This window comes from Nycticebus coucang, chromosome 10 (genome assembly GCF_027406575.1).
Source record: "Nycticebus coucang isolate mNycCou1 chromosome 10, mNycCou1.pri, whole genome shotgun sequence".
Lineage (NCBI taxonomy): Eukaryota > Metazoa > Chordata > Mammalia > Primates > Lorisidae > Nycticebus > Nycticebus coucang.
The window spans coordinates 79,152,277-79,170,863 of record NC_069789.1 but is presented as its reverse complement, the minus strand read 5'-3'; the positions used below and the strand labels follow the sequence as shown (position 1 = coordinate 79,170,863).

The 18,587-nt window shown below is 36.8% G+C and overlaps 1 protein-coding gene across 2 annotated transcripts in view; it reads left to right on the top strand.

The window, feature by feature from the left end:
• Positions 1-18,587, top strand: part of DHX9 (DExH-box helicase 9) — a 57,297-nt gene that overhangs the window by 27,666 nt on the left and 11,044 nt on the right. For both annotated transcript variants that reach the window (XM_053605728.1, XM_053605729.1), the window contains 8 exons: positions 6,158-6,299; positions 6,866-6,948; positions 11,071-11,227; positions 14,230-14,330; positions 16,110-16,323; positions 16,521-16,615; positions 16,930-17,003; positions 18,179-18,331. In XM_053605728.1, the coding sequence (XP_053461703.1) occupies positions 6,158-6,299; positions 6,866-6,948; positions 11,071-11,227; positions 14,230-14,330; positions 16,110-16,323; positions 16,521-16,615; positions 16,930-17,003; positions 18,179-18,331 (1,019 nt within the window). The remainder of the gene's footprint in view (positions 1-6,157; positions 6,300-6,865; positions 6,949-11,070; positions 11,228-14,229; positions 14,331-16,109; positions 16,324-16,520; positions 16,616-16,929; positions 17,004-18,178; positions 18,332-18,587) is intronic.

Here is an 18,587-nt window from a genome sequence, read left to right as displayed (position 1 = left end):
TAAGAGGGCGCTGTTTTACAGAAGAGAAACCTTGACCTCTGCTCTGCCCCTTCTCTTACTGCAACTATCCATTTTTAACCTCAAAAGCAATTCATGCATGTTAAGGCAGAAATGACTTTAGCAAATTACTTAAAGACACATGTTCTTAGTTCTCAGATGTTCTTAGAAATTGTCTACATGTCACAAGTAGGATAAAACTAATTCCTGGCCAAGTGAAAACATTTTTTAATTATTCAGCTTATCAAAGCTGAGTTCAAGTCAGGTATAAGTGGCTTTTGTGTTATAATTTTTTTTATTATCTACCCTATCCCAGATAATTTGGGCATTTCCATGGTTTCATTTATAGAATGTGGAGAAATACGTACGTTCTACAGGGTAGAATGGTGGGTCAGATGTTACTCCTTTTGTGGCATATGAAAACAGATTTTGTTTATCCAGTAGTCCTCATTTGTCTTTATTCCTTTATAAAATGATAGAATCCTGAAGTTGGAAAACATTTTAGAAAATTACTTCCATTTCCTGCCCAGGGTGAAATGCTCATAAGAACTTGTGCATAAGAATTTGCTGTGGCATGAAAATGTGTTATTTAGCAAGCCTGTGTCTTCTAATTTTGGGAGACTATCATTGTATGTTCTGTTCTATAGCTTCAAAAATATGAAAACCTGTATAACGTCCTAGTATGTACTTACAGTTCATAAGTTTTATCTGTAAACATAATAGTTTCGCCATGAAAATAAGGTAATATAGGATTTAGTTAACCACATTCAAATATATCAGCATCCTACCTATGAAATGAAAGATAGGTCTGAGCATATTGATTGGTCATTATAGGATAGTTTTTCGTATTTTAAATACTGTATAATACTTCTATTAATGTAATCTGAAATAGCATTAGTAATTTTTATAGTGCTTATTGCTGTTAAATCATTTTTCCTTTTTCTTCTGCTTGTAGGCATCTGTAGGACAAAACATTTGAAGTCATTAAGTTTTAGAAAGTGTTTTTATGCTCCTGGTTTAAGTATATTGTCTCAAGTTGCAGACCACAAATTTAGACTTAATGGACTGGAATAAATAGCCCAAATTATGGCCCTCAACCTTCTTACCAGCCTTAGTGTAAATTCTCAAACAAATTCATTGAATTCTATCTGTGCCGTGGCTGTGCACACCCAAGCCACTTAAAATTCCTGGACTGCATGCAGAAAATTTTAAAATAGGATATAGTTATTTTCTGATTTTGAAGTTTGAAAGAGATAAATTATGATTATTAAGATCTAAATCAAGCATGTTAAATTAGTATCTTTCTGTAAGTATCATAATCCTATACCCACCCCATAGTGCTATCATTTCAGAGTACAGCTTTCCCTAATATAAAATAAGCTTAGAACTTAGAAGATAGTGGTGGAGCTTCACATGTTTTGTAGTATCTGTATTTGAAAGGATCCTAAAGTATTTTATTGTGGCCTAGTTCCATTGCCATGTATTTATTACTCTGGTGTGAGAAGAAGAGAAGCAAAGTAGCTTCCTTTAGTCATCTACTTTGTCCCTTTAGTTGAAGATCCCTGACATATAAGAAATTACTATAGTTCTAGGTAAATGTCAAGAGGTATATGTCAAACACACAGTTTCTAGAATGCTACAAAAGAACCATTTGAGAGGGGTCTTCAACTTCTTATAGTATTGGGAGTGTTATCCAGTATCTGATACATCCTAATATCAGTCAGTGCTTAGTAAATATTACATATTTCGGTAAATTTATGAAAGTAAGCCAAATAGAAGTGTGAGAAGAAATCATCACTTGAAACAACTTCCTACTGTGGCTGGATTCTACACAAGAGTAATCTAGTAAAATTCTGTAGAGAAAATGAAGGGGAGCAATAAAAACCTACCAAACAGGTACAGTGAACACTGTTCAAGTGATAGACACGCTTACAGCCCTAATTAAAGCATTATCAAAGCTATCCATGTAACAAAAACATTTGCGCCCTTAATATTGTGAAATACAAACAAATTTTAATAATTAAAAAAACTTTAGAGATCAGATATATGTAATGAAAATAAAAATCTCTTATCCTAGAGGACAATTGGAATAATTCTTTTGGAATGACTTAACCTTATCACTTGTTTTCGTCCCATGCTTTCTAAGCCAGTTGTTGTATTTTTAACATATTAATAATCCACATACAACAAAGTTATAACAATAAAGGGACAATAATTGGAGAAAAATTAGATTGGAAGTAAGGAAAATTTGAATGTAAATCTTAAGTCATTTGTATGATTTTGGGCAAAGTAACCTCTCTGAGCTTGTGTTTTTATCTGTTGGAATGGGGGGAAAAGATCGTACTCTTGTTCTGAAGCATGAGTAAGAATACATGCAGCCATGGTTTTTATCATGTTACACAAATGTTAATTATGATCATTGTTGAAGTCTGTATAGTCTTGCTTCTTTAGATATTTGAGGAATAGAAATTTCTGTATTCTATAGAATAATTAAGAGAAGGATAGTTAAGTATTAAAAAAAGTAGTTCTGCATGTGTAGGTAGATATTTTACCTGTGAACCTTGCCTTATATTTATTTACTGTGGGACAGTAATAAATATTGAAGCATCAGAGATTGAAGGAAACAGGGTAGATTATCTAAAGCATAAGTAGGCATCTTCATAGGCTACAGGTGGCATGTGTTTAGACATTCTTTGGTACCCTTTTGCATTAAGCAGTGCTGTTAATCCCACAGAAAGTACCTATCCTGTGAGTATTTATAATGAGCTAAAAATCGTAGAATTAGAGAAGTTTTTAATGGCCTTTTCTGACTATAAGAGTAATACATGTACCTGGGGGGGGAAAGGGGAGAGTTAAGAACAGGATAATTTTCTAAAACCAAAGCCTACTCAGGATCCTGCTTACCCAAAGGTAATGATTTTTATTTTATCATTTATCCTTTCAGATTTTAGATTTACTGCATACATACCACCTACAACCTCCAGTATGATTTTTTAGTAGTTTGATGATTTTCTATTTTATTCTTTTTTTTTTTTTTTTTTTTGTAGAGACAGAGTCTCACCTTATCGCCCTGGGTAGAGTGCCGTGGCGTCACACAGCTCACAGCAACCTCCAAATCCTTGGGCTTAGGCGATTCTCTTGACTCAGCCTCCCAAGTAGTCCAAGTAGCTGGGACTACAGGCGCCTTCCACAACGCCCGGCTATTTTTTTGTTGCAGTTTGGCCCGGGCTGGGTTTGAACCCGCCACCCTTGGCACATGGGGCCAGCACCCTACCCGCTGAGCCACAGGCGCTGCCCGATTTTCTATTTTATTCTTAAATGATGGAGTTTAAAAGATTTTGATAATGTATATGCTAAAATGAACATACTTGTACATATACCTTTATTCACTCATTTGATTATTTCATTGGGTTAAATTACATTTGTAACCTTTATCATGGCTTTCTTGGATTGTAAGGCATTTGGGGGGGTAGTCAAGTTAATAACTGAAATAGGTAACTGCTTAGAGAGATGACCATCTGCTGCCCATACTCATTTTATTTTAGGAGAAAGCTAGACTATAAAGATAGTAGACATAAAAGTAGCCTCAATTTGTCAATTATCCTAATAGATTTGAAGTTCTTCTAGAAGCTAGTGATAAGTACTAAAAAAAAGAAAAACCTACAGGAATGACAAAAATAATAGAAAAAGGGGATAAGAGTGTCAAGCATTTATATCTATTGCTTATAGAATATAAGCACTTTTTTGAAAGGGCCCGGAAATCTTGGATTCACATTTCCTGACTGAAGTTTGTAGCAGAACTCCTGTCTAGATGAACAGATACAGATGTCTTTCCTTCACGTAGTGCTATTATTTAAGTTGGTGCAGCATAGTGCTATGTCTGTACCTCATTGTGTTGTCACTAATTATGTCTGTGATGGATAAGTATGTACATACATAAGATGCAATATTTAAGCAGTCAGTTTGGCTTATAGGTGTTGAATTATCAGGTGTTGAATTTCTGGTATTTTACTATTTAAAAGCTGAAATTGAGTAATTAAAAACAGTGGCGTAGCTTGATATCCATTGCTTGATAAATGTACTAAAAAGATAGTTTAGTACAGTGAAGATGATAATGAGTAAAAGCTAGCATAGTTTTTAGCAAGTCAGAGCACATAAACCACAGATTATTAATAAGCTCAGGAAAATTATATGAAGTTCAAGGCTTCATTCAATCTCATGTTTATGGGCAGGGTAAATATGAATGGGTAATTGTACACCTGTAAATTGTATGTTTATTAGCAGCCCCATAGTCTAAGGGATTCTGGTTTGTTTTGTTTTGTTTTAGAGACAGAGTCCCATTTTGTTGCCCCGTGTAGAGTGCCATAGCATCACAGCTCACAGCAACCTTTAGCTCTTCAGCTTAGGCAGTTGTCTTGCTTCAGCTTCCCGTAGCTGGGACTACCAGAGCTCACCACAACACTCAGCTGTTTTTTGCAGTTTGGTTGGGGCTGGTTTCGAACCCACCACCCTCAGTATATGGGGCCAGCGTCCTACTCACTGAGCCACAGGCAGTGCCCCTAAGAGGTTCTTAAAAGGGATACAGGAACTAAATCATGTTTTATATTAGTTCAGAAGATATTGGTGGTTCTAAGGTAGTTGTTCAGGTTTTTAATTTTCATTTGTGATAACAGCCTCTGGTTTCCTAAATAGTCTTGTCATAATGTGGAGTATCATGTAGGTTCCTAAGTTAATGTAAAACTCAGAAATGACTTTCTGAAGGACCTAAAATTCAACCTGTAATCAGGAACTTTGACGAAATTAAATCCAAGGTAACTTAAAAGCATTTAGTCTATAAATTTCCATGCCTCTTAAGCTGTTAAAGCCTGTCATAATAGCCGTCATACCTACCAAGTAAAGATTATTTTGTACACTTACAATATATAGAACATTTTAGAAAATTTTTTCTTAAAAATCAAGGTTCAATACTTAAAGCATTAACCTGTGGCATTCCTCTTAAGGGTTCTGCACACTTATTACCAAAAATAATCATATACACTCTGTTTTCTCTGCTGTGTAAGCTCATCAAATAGAGAAGTGATTTCATTCGGTTTTCTATCTTTATAGCACTTTCTGTGGTACCTGATGCAGAAGTACAATGAATTTTTGATTAATGAGTTGATAAGTGAATGAGACACAGTAGATATGGCAAGGAAGGCAGTTGTTCACATTCCAGGTTTCCATATGTCGCAGTTAAATAATTTCCGAAAAGTATGTTTTTATTGTGATAGGCAGTTAAAAAAACAATCCTCCTATGTGTGCTTTGCCCTCTTTTCTATTGGAATATTTGAGTTTCTATTGGATATTCTCTGAATATTTAAGAATTAGAGCCAGCCAGGGACAATGGCCCACCCATGTAATCCTTGCGCACTTTGACAGCCCCTCTCTACCAAAAAATAGAAAAATGAATTGGGCTTGGGGCCATGCTCCTATAATCCCATCTACTTGGAAAGCTAAGACAGGAGGATCCTTTGAGCCAGGAGTGTGAGGTTACAGTGAGCTGTGGTTGTGCCACTATCTTTCTAGCTCAAGCAACAGAGCTAGACTTTTGTCTCCCCCTCAACCAAAAAAGGGGGCCAGTGACAATTTTACTATATAAAAAAACCATAGACTGGGCGGCGCCTGTGGCTCAGTGAGTAGGGCGCCAGCCCCATATGCCGAGGGTGGCGGGTTCAAACCCAGCCCCGGCCAAACTGCAACCAAAAAATAGCCGGGCGTTGTGGTGGGTGCCTGTAGCCCCAGCTATTCGGGAGGCTGAGGCAAGAGAATCGCGTAAGCCCAAGAGTTAGAGGTTGCTGTGAGCCGTGTGACGCCACAGCACTCTACCCGACCCGAGGGCGGTACAGTGAGACTCTGTCTCTAGAAAAAAAAAAAAAAAAAACCATAGACTCACTGTACATACAAGATGAAAATTAGCCTTTTTAGAGTATCTGCCATAGATTCAAATAGTGACATTTTTATACTGATTTTTGAAAAATAAATTTTGGAGATCTCTGAACATGTCATTACCTGTTAACTTACTCAGCTGACCGTAGGACAAGTTATAGTAATTTTAATAGTCTAATAAGTGTAATTGTTATTTTATGGGGGTTTTTAAATCACGTATTTTTTCTTATCTCAGCCCAGAAGAATCAGCGCAGTTTCTGTGGCAGAACGAGTTGCGTATGAGAGAGGAGAAGAACCTGGGAAAAGCTGTGGCTATAGTGTTCGATTTGAATCTATACTTCCTCGTCCTCATGCCAGTATAATGTTTTGTACTGTAGGTCAGTGATGTGTTTTGATCTTTCATTTAGTGTTTGCACTTGTATTATGGTGTTTATAAAGAAAAACTTGGTGACAAGAGTTTGAGGGTGCTGTGAGCTGTGATGCCATGGCACTACTGAGGATGACGTAGTGAGAGTCTCAAAAAAGGAAAAGAAAGAAACTTAGTAACAGAACAGAATGGTTGAAAATAATGAGCCAATCTCAGAATTCTTGTTTAAATAGGACTTTAGGCGCTTTCTTCATAGAAAGTATTATGTATTATGTGTCTATTTAGTTATAACTTAGAGAAAATGAAATGAAGTCAGTGAAAAACAAATGTATTTTATAATAAACTATCGCCTTTTTAACAATTTAGACATACAGGAAATCGTTTCCTAAAATGATGCTGAGTGAGGTTGTATCAGTTGAAGTCGATGACTTCCTAAAATGATGATGGGGTTATATCAGTTGAAGTATAGTTGATTATGTAAAAATTGGTATCTTTGAACTTTCCTGTATAACTCTCTACTTTTCTCTAATTAACACAGAAACATCTCTAGTTATTGCTCTGATTTTTCTTTTCAAGGTGTTCTCCTAAGAAAATTAGAAGCAGGCATTCGAGGAATCAGTCATGTAATTGTAGATGAAATACATGAAAGAGACATTAACGTAAGTAAATTAATAGTTACAGTAAGGTGCTACTGATACTATTTTTAAACGGAAAGAGTTAAAGTAGAGTATCTTTGCTTTATTTTCCCATTCTACACAGCTTACATTGTTTATCTTCTATGAAAACAATGAACGTCATTCACTAAGATGTTGAACAACTTTTTTTTAAACTCTCAGCATATTAAAAAAGATGTTTCATTGTAATACACAATTGTAGTGATCAATGACAACTGGCATGATTCAGCAACTTAATGATTTATGACTGCATAGCTGGTGGAATTTTTATGGCGATTAGTTTTTCTGTGAATTGGAAGATTTTACTATAAATTTTACAATTTTTAGTTTACATAATTGACTATCTCTTTTAGATATTTGCAGCTCTGATCTTATTAGATGTTAACGCTAATTGTGCTGGAGTTAGAAAGAATCTACAATTTATTTCCCATCCCTCCTACTTTTGGTCCTTGACAAAACCTGTATAAAATTAATTTTCTATATAATTGTGCGTTATATCCAAGTTAAGTATAGTCTTTCCAAGGTTGGTCATTCAGACTGTCACTAAGCTAACAGTGGGTTTTTTTTGTGTTTTGTTTTGTTTTTTAACTAAAAGTATTTGGGTTTCAGAAATTTTTATGGCTGTTGTAGTTAATCATCTTTAGTTTTGGCAGAACTTAGACCTTACTTGAGTCTAAAGCAAGTAAAAATAGTTTAGATGGTTCATCATGCTTTTTTTTTTGGAGCTGGGCGTGGTGGCTAACATCTGTAATCCCAGCACTTGAGAGGCTGAGGTGGGTGGATTGCTTGCATTCATGTGTTCAAGACCAACCTGAGCAAGAGCCAGACCCCGTCTCTAAAAATAGCCAGGTGCCTGTAGTCCCAGCTACCTGGGAGGCTGAGGCAAGAAAATAGCTTAAGCCCAAGAATTTGAGGTTGCTGTGAGCTAAGATGCCATGGCACTCTGCCAAGGTGACCAAGTAAGTCTCTGTCTCCAAAAAAAAAAAAAAAAAAGTGTGTATATACACACACACACACATATATACTTGAGACAGAGTCTTGATCTGTCACCTGTGCTGACATGCTATGGCTTCAGCCTTGCTCTCAGATTAATTGGGACTATAGACACACACCACCATGCCCAGCTAATTTTTCTGTTTTTTAGTAGAGATGGGATCTCACTTTGCCTACTTGGAAGTCCTGAAGTCAAGTGATCCTCCTACTTTGGCCTCCCAGATTCATGGCTTTTAAATCAGAGATGTAGCTATTCATTAAGACAAAATTTTTGCCATATATAATTTTTTATTTTATAATTTTTATTTATAATTTTTTTCTAATTGACTTAACTAACTAGAAAATAACTAAAAAGACGACACCATTGGCAATAGTCAAAATGTCCAGTACCTATGGATAAATTCAAGACCTGTACAGGAGAAATAAATTTTATTGTGAAATGCTAATAAAAGAATAGATCATGTTTGTGTATAGAAGGACTTAGTATTATATAGGTATCAATTCTTTCCAAGTTGATCCACAGTTCAAATGCAGTTCTAATCAAAATCCCAGCAGGGTTTTCCATGAGACTTGATAAGCTGATTATAAATACTTAAAGGTTTATGACCAAAAATAACCACTGCTTCAAAAGAAGAGCAGAATGGAGAATCTTGCCCTACAGATAATAGGACTTAACTAATATTTTGAAGCTGTTATAATTCAGTGTGACACATGGATTGGCAGTTCGATGGAATACTGCAGAGTACAGAAGCAGATTTTGTGTGGACTGCTATACACAGCTTTAATGTAAGATAATGGTGGGAAAAGAAATGGGCTATTCAGTAAATGGAACGGGAAAGAAATGACCATCCCTAAGGTAAGTATTGAAATTGGATCACTACTTTATAACCAAGTGAATACATAAATCAACTTCAGGTAGATGAGGACTTTTTTTTTTCCCTCCTGAGACAGAGGCTCACTATGTTGCCCTTGGTAGAGTGCTGTAGCATCACAGCTCACAGCAACCTCAAACTCTTGGGCTTAAGTGATTGTCTTGTCTCAGCCTCCTAAGTAGCGAGATGCCTGCCTGTTTTTACAGACAGGGTCTCGCTTTTGCTCAGGCTAGTCTTGAACCTCCTGAGCTTAAGCAATCCACCTGCCTCAGCTTCCTAGAGTGCTAGGATTACAGGCGTGAGCCACTGCACCAGGCTAATTAATTTTAATATATTTTATTTAACCCAGAATATCTAAAATACTTTCAACATACACTAAAATATATTAATGAGATATTTTATTTTTTCACGATATCTGGTATATTTTTTACACTTAAAGCACATCTCAATTTCAGTTGGTCACATTTTATATGCACAGTAGGTACATGAGGCTAATAGCTACTATATTATATGCACAGTAGGTACATGAGGCTAATAGCTACTATATAGGGCAGTATTGTCAACCTTTTTAAAGGATTTCAAAAAATGCCCTAACCTTGAAATGAGAGATGTATATACTTGTTTATATTAAACTTAAGATTATTTTGTTTAAAAGATAGTTTAAGGAAAACCACAAGCTAGAACATTTCAATACATTGATATAGAAATATATTAACAATTCCTACAAGATTAGTAGGAAAAGTTCAGATGATCAGAAAATCGAAAAAAAAAATACAGCCATTTTATAAAAGAGGAAATATTTGACTGATAAATAGTAGGTACTCGGTCTCATTGAGTAACTGGAAAGTACAGATCAAGACCATAGTGGGGTACTACTTTATATACATTTGATTAATAAAACTTCAGTGACAATACCAAGTGTTGGAGAGCTTATGGACCAGCAGGCTCTCTTGTCCACTGTTCATGGGGGTATATAAATAATGAAACCACTTAAGGAAGATAACATTATCTTCTTAAGTCCAATATTTACAAATCATAGAGCTCAGCAATTTCATGCCCCCACTTATCCATAGAAATTGGACATACTGTATATAGTAGGCTTCATCAACAAGAACGTCCACAGTAGCAAAGTTCACGTTAGTAAAATTCTGGAAACAACCCAGATACTTAGAAGAGTAAGTGACTTGACTTGGTATCTTCACTTACAAGTATATTAAACAGTCATCAGACAGACTATAGTAACTTGTGAGCGGCACCTGTGGCTCAAAGGAGTAGGGTGCTGGCCCCATATGCCGCAGGTGGCGGGTTCAAGCCCAGCCCCAGCCAAAAAAAAAACTGCAAAAAAAAAAAAAAAAGACTATAATAACTGTATGGTTGCATTTTAGTAATGTTATACTATGTGGAAAAGAAAAGCCCAAATAACATAAAATACGCATTCCCATAAAATTACGAAAAAGTAAATTTAAAAATACAGCCATGTGTAGAGCACAAGCTTGTAGTCCAGTTATTCATGGGGCCAAGGTGGGAGGATTACTTGGGCTCAGGAGTTTGTGGCTGCAACTACCATTCTGTGGTCATGCCTGTGAAGAGCCATAGCACTTCAACCTGGGCAACATTGAAAGATCCCATCTCTAAAAATGTGTGTGTGTGTGTGTTTAGGTATTCATATAGATGAGTTAGAGATGAGAAAGGAATAAAAATTATGAGGTTCCTGATGGTGGTCGTTGAGGGAGATATGGATGAGAGGGCATCAGTCAGACAGATAAAAGTCTTGTCAGAGTTCTAGCTTTCATGTTGGTGGGTTGATGGATGAATTACATTTTTTAAAAAATAAATGCCTTGGCCATTATTTTGTTTGAATGAACCAAATGTGATCTTTTCAAGATTTTAAAAATCAACTTTGCAGATGTTTATACTATAACTGATTTTTGGCTTATTGTGATTTTTTTTTTTTTCCCTTTCTACTGAAGTTGTACACCTACAAATTTAAATTTTACTGAAAAATTTGAGGTGATTCTTTGCTCTCATTAATGGTTTTATTTCTTCTCCCTTCCCCATACTCAGACAGTGTGCACGTTTCCTGTGGTTAATTAGGTTATAGTTCTCAAGACTTCTGTTACTGTATCTCACTGTAACCCTTTCTTTCTTATACTGATTTCACTGATGGCAAAAAACCTTTTAGGTATATCTGTTTTATGTACTTTTATGCAATTTTTAAAATTTTGATTTTCTGTTTTAACAGACTGACTTCCTAATGGTAGTACTGCGTGATGTGGTTCAGGCTTATCCTGAAGTTCGCATTGTTCTTATGTCTGCTACTATCGATACTAGCATGTTCTGTGAATATTTCTTCAATTGCCCCATCATTGAAGTTTATGGGAGGACTTTTCCAGTTCAAGGTAAATATTGTGGGATCGGGTAGGAAGATGAACATCTTTTATGGAGTAGGATTTGGATTTTTTAAATCCTGGGATTGGAGTTACAGTATAAAGGATATTTAAAATATTGGCCCAATTAGAGTATCAACTTAGAGCAGCATCATAACATTTGGGGGGAGTTCCTTGCCTGTGATTTTAGTCTGGCTACTCCCTTTTCATTTGCTACTTGAGGAGTTTACATATCCAGTAAGTTTCCAGGTCTTTACTTACAGATAAACTTATTTTTTAAAATTACAGTATACCGGGGGCGGCACCTGTGGCTCAGTGAGTAGGTTGCCGGCCCCATATGCCAAGGGTGGAGGGTTCGGACCCAGCCCCGGCCAAACTGCAACAGAAAAATAGCCGGGCATTGTGGCGCGCACCTGTAGTCCCAGCTGCTCGGGAGGCTGAGGCAAGAGAATCGCGTAAGCCCAAGAGTTAGAGGTTGCTGCAAGCCGTGTGACACCACGGCACTCTACCCGAGGGCGGTACAGTGAGACACTTTCTGTACAAAAAAAAAAACTATAAAATTACAGTATACCATCACATATAAATCACTATGGTTCTATAGGCTATAGGCATTCATCAGAAGTACTATAAAGTTTAAGCAACCAGATTAACAATGATTGAATCCTCAGAATAAGCAGATTTTGAAATAAGATTAAGAGTAGTATTTCTGATAAGAGTTTATAGTTTATTAGGAGATTTTTACTATCACCATTTTATAAGAGTCATCTGGTAGCTGTCTTAGAAAAAGATGAATTATTATAGCACAATCCAATGGAGGACATGAAAATAAGCTAAGAGATTAGCAGTGTAAGTTGCCACGGTGCTAATTTTTGAAATGCACAAGTAAGGGTAACTGAAAGAAAAGCCATTGTATTTCATAGTGATTCAGGTTAATAATTTTATTGTTGTAGTTTGGCCGGGGCTGGGTTTGAACCCGCCATTCTTGGCATATGGGGCCGGCGCCCTACTCACTGAGCCCCAGGCGCCACCCCAGGTTAATAATTTTAAAATTGCTATACATGTGTACTGGGATTACAAAAACAAGTAAATGGATGGCAGATTGTGGGGGCCAGGTTTTTTACTATTAGAGTCCCAGATGAGTAGGGAATAGCTAGGATGAATGATATGGTACTAGATTATGGTTGGAGACAGCAGTATAAACTTATGTTTGGCTAAATATAGATAGCATGGGCTCAGCGCCCATAGCACAGTGGTTACAGCGCAAGCCACATACACCGAGGCTAGCAGATTTGAATCCTGCCCAGGCCTGCTAAAACAACAATGACAACTGCAATAAAAAATAGCCATGCATTGTGGTGGGTGCCTGTAGTCCCAGCTACTTAGGAGACTGAGGCAAGAGAGTCACTAAAGCCTGAGAGTTTGAGGTTGTTGTGAGTTGTGATGCTGCAGCACTACCTTGAGGGCAACAGACATAGTGAGACTCTGTCTCCAAGAAAATAAATAAATAAAGATACCTGGGTGAGTATAGGATTAATTGTAGATAAGTGTGATGTATACAGTAGTATAGTAGCATATTTTGCCTACCTCTCATCTGCTGAGTGGTCGTAGAAGCAATGACACCCTAGTAGCATGTGCCCAGTACCCAGATCTTGTTTCTAATAACCATTCTCCAGTTAAATGAGCCAGACATCCTTGGAGATGGCCGATTCTGGGACTGAGGCAGAGAATATACAAAAGGAGCCTGGAACGTCTTGTGCCTTAAAGAAGTGCTTAAAAGAAGCCCACAATGATGGGGATAAAGGGACACAGGAGCTCACCTGAAAGAGTTCCCAATGGCCAAAGTTGGAATAGTTTGAACAAAAAAACAACATAGTATTAGATTAAATCCTAGTTTAAAGTAAATATCTGTGAGTCTATACTGATAAGTGGTTTAGTAAGTAAAAGGAGAACAGTGACAAATCTCTTACACAAAAGAATTCAAGATAATTTATGTAGATGATATTCTCCTCCCTCAGACAAGTGGGACTTAACTCCCTAAGCACAGCTTGAGTGAACTGTGCTTAATAACTTGTTTCTAAAGAAGTATGAAAAGAGTAACTTTATAGTGGAGAAACTTGGCAAACACTACCTCAGTGATCAAGTATAACATCATTAATAATAAGTCATATTGGGGCAGCACCTGTGGCTCAGTGAGTAGGGCACCAGCCCCATATACCGAGGTTGGCAGGTTCAAACCCGGCCCGGCCAAACTGCAACAACAACAAAAAAATAGCTGTGTGTTATGGTGGGTACCTGTAATCCCAGCTACTCGGAAGACTGAGGCTAGAGAATCACCTGAGCCCAAGAGCTGGAGGTTGTTGTGAGCTGTGATGCTATGGCACTCGACTGAGGACAACAAAGTGAGACTCTTGTCTCAAAAAAGTAATAATAAGTCACATTGACAGTATGTACCCTTAATATGATATGATGAGAATAACATGTTGGGGCTCTTAGGATATAGAGAGGAAATATTTTGATTATAGAAACACTAAAAGAATCTGAGGCTTACTTGATCAGCAAATCTTCAATATTTGCATTGAGATCCTTCTTCAGAAACAAAAGTAACCCATTTTATGTGTGCATCCTGATAGAGGTGGGATAGACTGTGATATATTGTTGTATTAAATAATATTAAAGTTATTTCTTTCCGTGTATAACTTCCACACTGTACAGAGAGTGTACAACAGCGTTCATGCACAATGGGCATTCATTTCATAAATGTTTGGTTGATTATTGTACACAGAAGTTAGCCCATTTGGCTTTGTGGGAGCATGTATAAATGCCTTACCCTTCAAGGTCTAAGTGAAAAAACACTTGTGTTTGATTAGGAAAAAGGCTATTGCTACTGCATTTCTTGGCTGTAAAACAGATTGAGGGTATTACGATCATTTTGCACTCTTGAATTAGCAAATGAATTTAAGACTGCTTTATGCTGGAAGTTGGTATTACTTACCTGACTGGATTGTCCCTGGCAGAGTATTTTTTGGAAGACTGCATTCAGATGACCCACTTTGTTCCCCCACCAAAGGACAAGAAAAAGAAGGATAAGGATGAAGAAGGTGGTGAGGATGATGATGTAAGTAGATTTCATGAAGAATTTTCAATATACGGCTCCGTTCCCATAGCACAGTGGTTATGGCGCCAGCCACATACACCGAGGCTGGTGGGTTCGAACCCGGACCAGCTAAACTGCAACAAAAAAAATAGCTGGGCGTTGTGGTGGGCCAAGTCCCAGCTACTTGGTAGGCTGAGGCAAGAGAATCGCTTAAGCACAAGAGTTTGAGGTTGCTATAGGCTGTGACACCATGGCACTCTACCGAGGGCGACATAATAAAACTCTGTCTCAAAAGAAAGAATTTTCAATATGAGAATATTGTTAAATGCATAGAATGATTTTAGTAAAAAGCGTGCAGTGAGTTAGAGTTACCGAAAACTTCAAAAAACTGATAATATCTGTTTTGGATCAATTAACATATTTACTCCAAAAAATTCAGGTTCATTAACAAGTTCTTTTCTACCATAAGTTAAATATCTCTGGCAAAAAAGTCAAGAATAAAAGGAAAGAGGAAGATGTTTAAAAGCCACACGTGGTTAAGGACAAGTCCATTTTATAAGATTTTGCTACTCAAAAGTGTTTAATGTGGGCCATAGCACCTGGGAAACTCCAGACCAGATACACTGAATCAAGAATATATTTTACACTCTGGGAGGCTGAGGCCAGTAGATTGCCTGAGTTCACAGGTTCGAGACCAGCCTGAGCAAAAGGGAGACCTTGTCTCTAAAAAAGCTGGGCATTGTGACATGCAACTGTAGTCTTAGCTACTCAGGAGGCTGAGACAAGAGAATCACTTGAACCCAAGAGTTTGAGGTTGCTGTGAACTGTGATGTCACAGCACTCCTATCTCCAAAAAAAAAAAAAGAATATGTTTTAACAACTTCTGCAAGTGGTCCATGTGTACCATAAATCATATAAACAGCTAGATTTTTAGATAAAAGGCTGTGTGGTGTATGATGCTACCAGATAGCAAGAATATTATTAAATCAGGGAAGGAGAAATGTACTAGGAAGAAACCACAAAGACATTTATTTTGTGATACGTAATATTCAAGAGTTGAATAAATAATTATATAAAAAATGGGTGTTCTATCTGAATAGAACAAATGCTATAAAACAGCCAGCAGTGTGGAATTTGATAGAAAACCTGAGAATAGATGTTGTTAATCAGAAAGCGAGGGTGTCAGTGATTAGCAAATTAGAAAGTTTAGCAAGGAAAAAAAGACCAGTTGTAACAACTTTCTCATTACTGAAGTCATAGTTTATCATTGTTTCTACTGTAGACTTTTTGGAAAATAAGGTCCACAGTATTTCAGAAATAGATGAACATGATCAAAGATTATCATTAGTAGCTTGTTAGCAAGGAAAATAATATGCAAAACATCAAGAGTTAGTAATTATGGGTGGTGACTGTGGCTCAAAGGTGTAGGGCACTGGCCCCATAATGCTGGAGGCGGTGGGTTCAAACTCAACCCTGGCCAAAAATTACAAAAAAAAAAGTAGTTATGAGGAAAAGACTATACTCAGTATAAAGTGTTGTTAAGGGCTTCAGTGTCAAATTTAAAAGTTCATGCTTGAATTTTAGTCAGGTCCTAGGGGGAAGTTAGTAGAAAAAGTTATTGTATTGGTATAGATTCTGTATTTTTTGGAAATTTCAGTTTCTTCTGTATGCTAGTATATGACTAGTGAGCTAGAGTTTAATAACATTAAATGTCACTTGAACATAAAGAACAAAATTAGAAGACTAACCTAATGAGCTGTAGTAATTGAGATAGTTCATATATCTCCCGATTTTTTGCAGGCAAATTGCAATCTGATATGTGGTGATGAATATGGTCCAGAAACAAAGATGAGCATGTCTCAGTTGAATGAAAAAGAAACTCCTTTTGAACTCATCGAAGCTCTACTTAAGTACATTGAAACCCTCAATGTTCCTGGAGCTGTGTTGGTCTTTTTGCCTGGCTGGAATCTGATTTGTACTATGCAGAAGCATTTAGAAATGAATCCACATTTTGGTATGAGTCTTTGAATTCTCACGTATTTAAGAGAGAAAAAGAATATTTTGCTTGTATTCTTTGCAGTGAATATTTTGCTAGCCCATATGTGAAAAGAAAAAATTTAGTGTTGTCTCTGTTTTTGAATAAAAGTGTGTGTAATGGAGAACAATTTTAGCTCCTATTTTTAGTCTTCAATCACTTTTGTGTTGTTGTAGGAAGTCATAGGTATCAGATTCTACCTCTGCATTCTCAGATTCCTCGAGAGGAACAACGCAAAGTATTTGAACCAGTACCACTTGGAGTAACCAAGGTAAATATTAAACATTACAAAGATGGGGTTAGAAGTAACATAAATATTAAGCAAATATTGTAGGCCTTCAAACAGCTACCCCCAAAATTGTAACTCATCTAAATTGAGGAGGGGAAAAGAAGTCTGTCACTGAGCTTAGTAGGTTTTTCTTTAGTCAATGGGCAAATGAGGTGGGGTTTTTTTTTTTGTTTTGTTTTGTTTTTAGACTTTCGTAATTGCCATTTGTTACATACAGAAGCAAAATCCTTTCATGTACGTAATAGGAATATTTTCTGGAGTGTAATTTTCCATGTATCATTTCTTTGTCTTTGCAGGTTATTTTGTCCACAAATATTGCCGAAACAAGCATTACCATAAATGATGTTGTTTATGTCATTGACTCCTGCAAGTAAGTTTCCAGGGAGCTCATTTGCCTGTTCCATTGTTAATAGCTGGAAATAACTTCTCAGACTTATTTTTGACTCCTATGTTCTTACACCTTCAGAATTACTGTGCATCTATATAGGGTAATGGGTGATTGACAACCCAGAGGAAAGCAACAAAGTTTAACTGCTCTGACTGCTTCCCATTGCTCTTGTCTGCTAGTGTTTTATCCATTTCCCTTTGACTGTTGCCATATAATAGCATATTATTTGGTATATGAAGACATCCAGTGTTTAGCACATGACAAATACTCTACCTGAAGGACACGCCTTTAAAAGTTAAAGGAGTTAGTATTTGGTATGAGATGAGCCTGGGAAATATACCAGAAGGTATTATGTGTACAAACAGCTACACAGAGATGACAACAAGGTTGAAACTTGTTTGTATCTGGCCACTTGTGCCCAGTGTCCACTATAGGGAATGAATAGCATTCTGTGGCAATCTTAATCATTTAGTAGCAATTGCCTATAATGTTGGCGGAATTTGAATTTGTTTAGAGGTTCAAAAGGACCAAGCATGCATGGCTAGAGTAGGTATGAGATGTGTCACATCCTCCATTTTAGTACATAATCTTTAGGGGGTCCTCAAACTGTGGCGGAGTGATTGCATTTGTTCTCGTTTTTTTTTTTTTTTTTTTTACTTGAAAATAAGGAATTTGTTCATGTTTTTTTTGTTTGTTTTGTTTTGTTTTTAAACTACAGTTCAGCCCTCCAACGGTTTGAGGGACAGTGAACTGGCCCCCTGTTTAAAGTTCGAGGACCTCTGCTTTAGAACATCGATAAGTTAAAAGTTTTCACTAAATACAAGTGGCTTGAATAGTTATTACTTACATGCATGTGCCAGATCCCATTTAAATACTTTACATTTATTAATTCATTTAATGTTTACAAATAAAAGCCCCGAAAGGTAGGTAATAGTAGTATACTCATTTCAGATGAGAGGGAAGAGGCACAGAAAGGTGAGGTGATACGGCCAAGGCAGTCCAGCTAGTCAGTGGCACATTTATGTTACTGCCTTGTAGTAGGTTGAAGTACACAATCGACTCACTGATCCTTATTTTGTACAAGTAGACATCACAAGTATGGATGACTTATTGCTAGTACGTATCAGTCTTAGAATTAACCACTCTTTCCTATGTAGGCAGAAAGTGAAACTATTCACTGCTCACAATAATATGACCAACTATGCTACGGTATGGGCATCTAAAACAAACCTTGAGCAGCGGAAAGGACGAGCTGGCCGGGTACGGCCTGGATTCTGCTTTCACCTCTGTAGCCGAGCTCGTTTTGAGAGGTAAGACCAATTCTTAAATAAAGATTAAAGATTTTTTAAAGCACTTTATGCATCTTCTCTGTGAGCGCTCTCTTCCCCCCCATACCTGCACTGTGAATTTAATGAACTCAGCACATATGTGCCTCCATTTAAGTATATTGGAGGAAGCTTATCTTGGATAAAGAAATTGAAATGAAAAAATGAAGAGAAACTAGAAATTATTGGTGGTGGCACAGTTGATACACCAATTTAAATAACTAAAATAATCTTTTTAAAG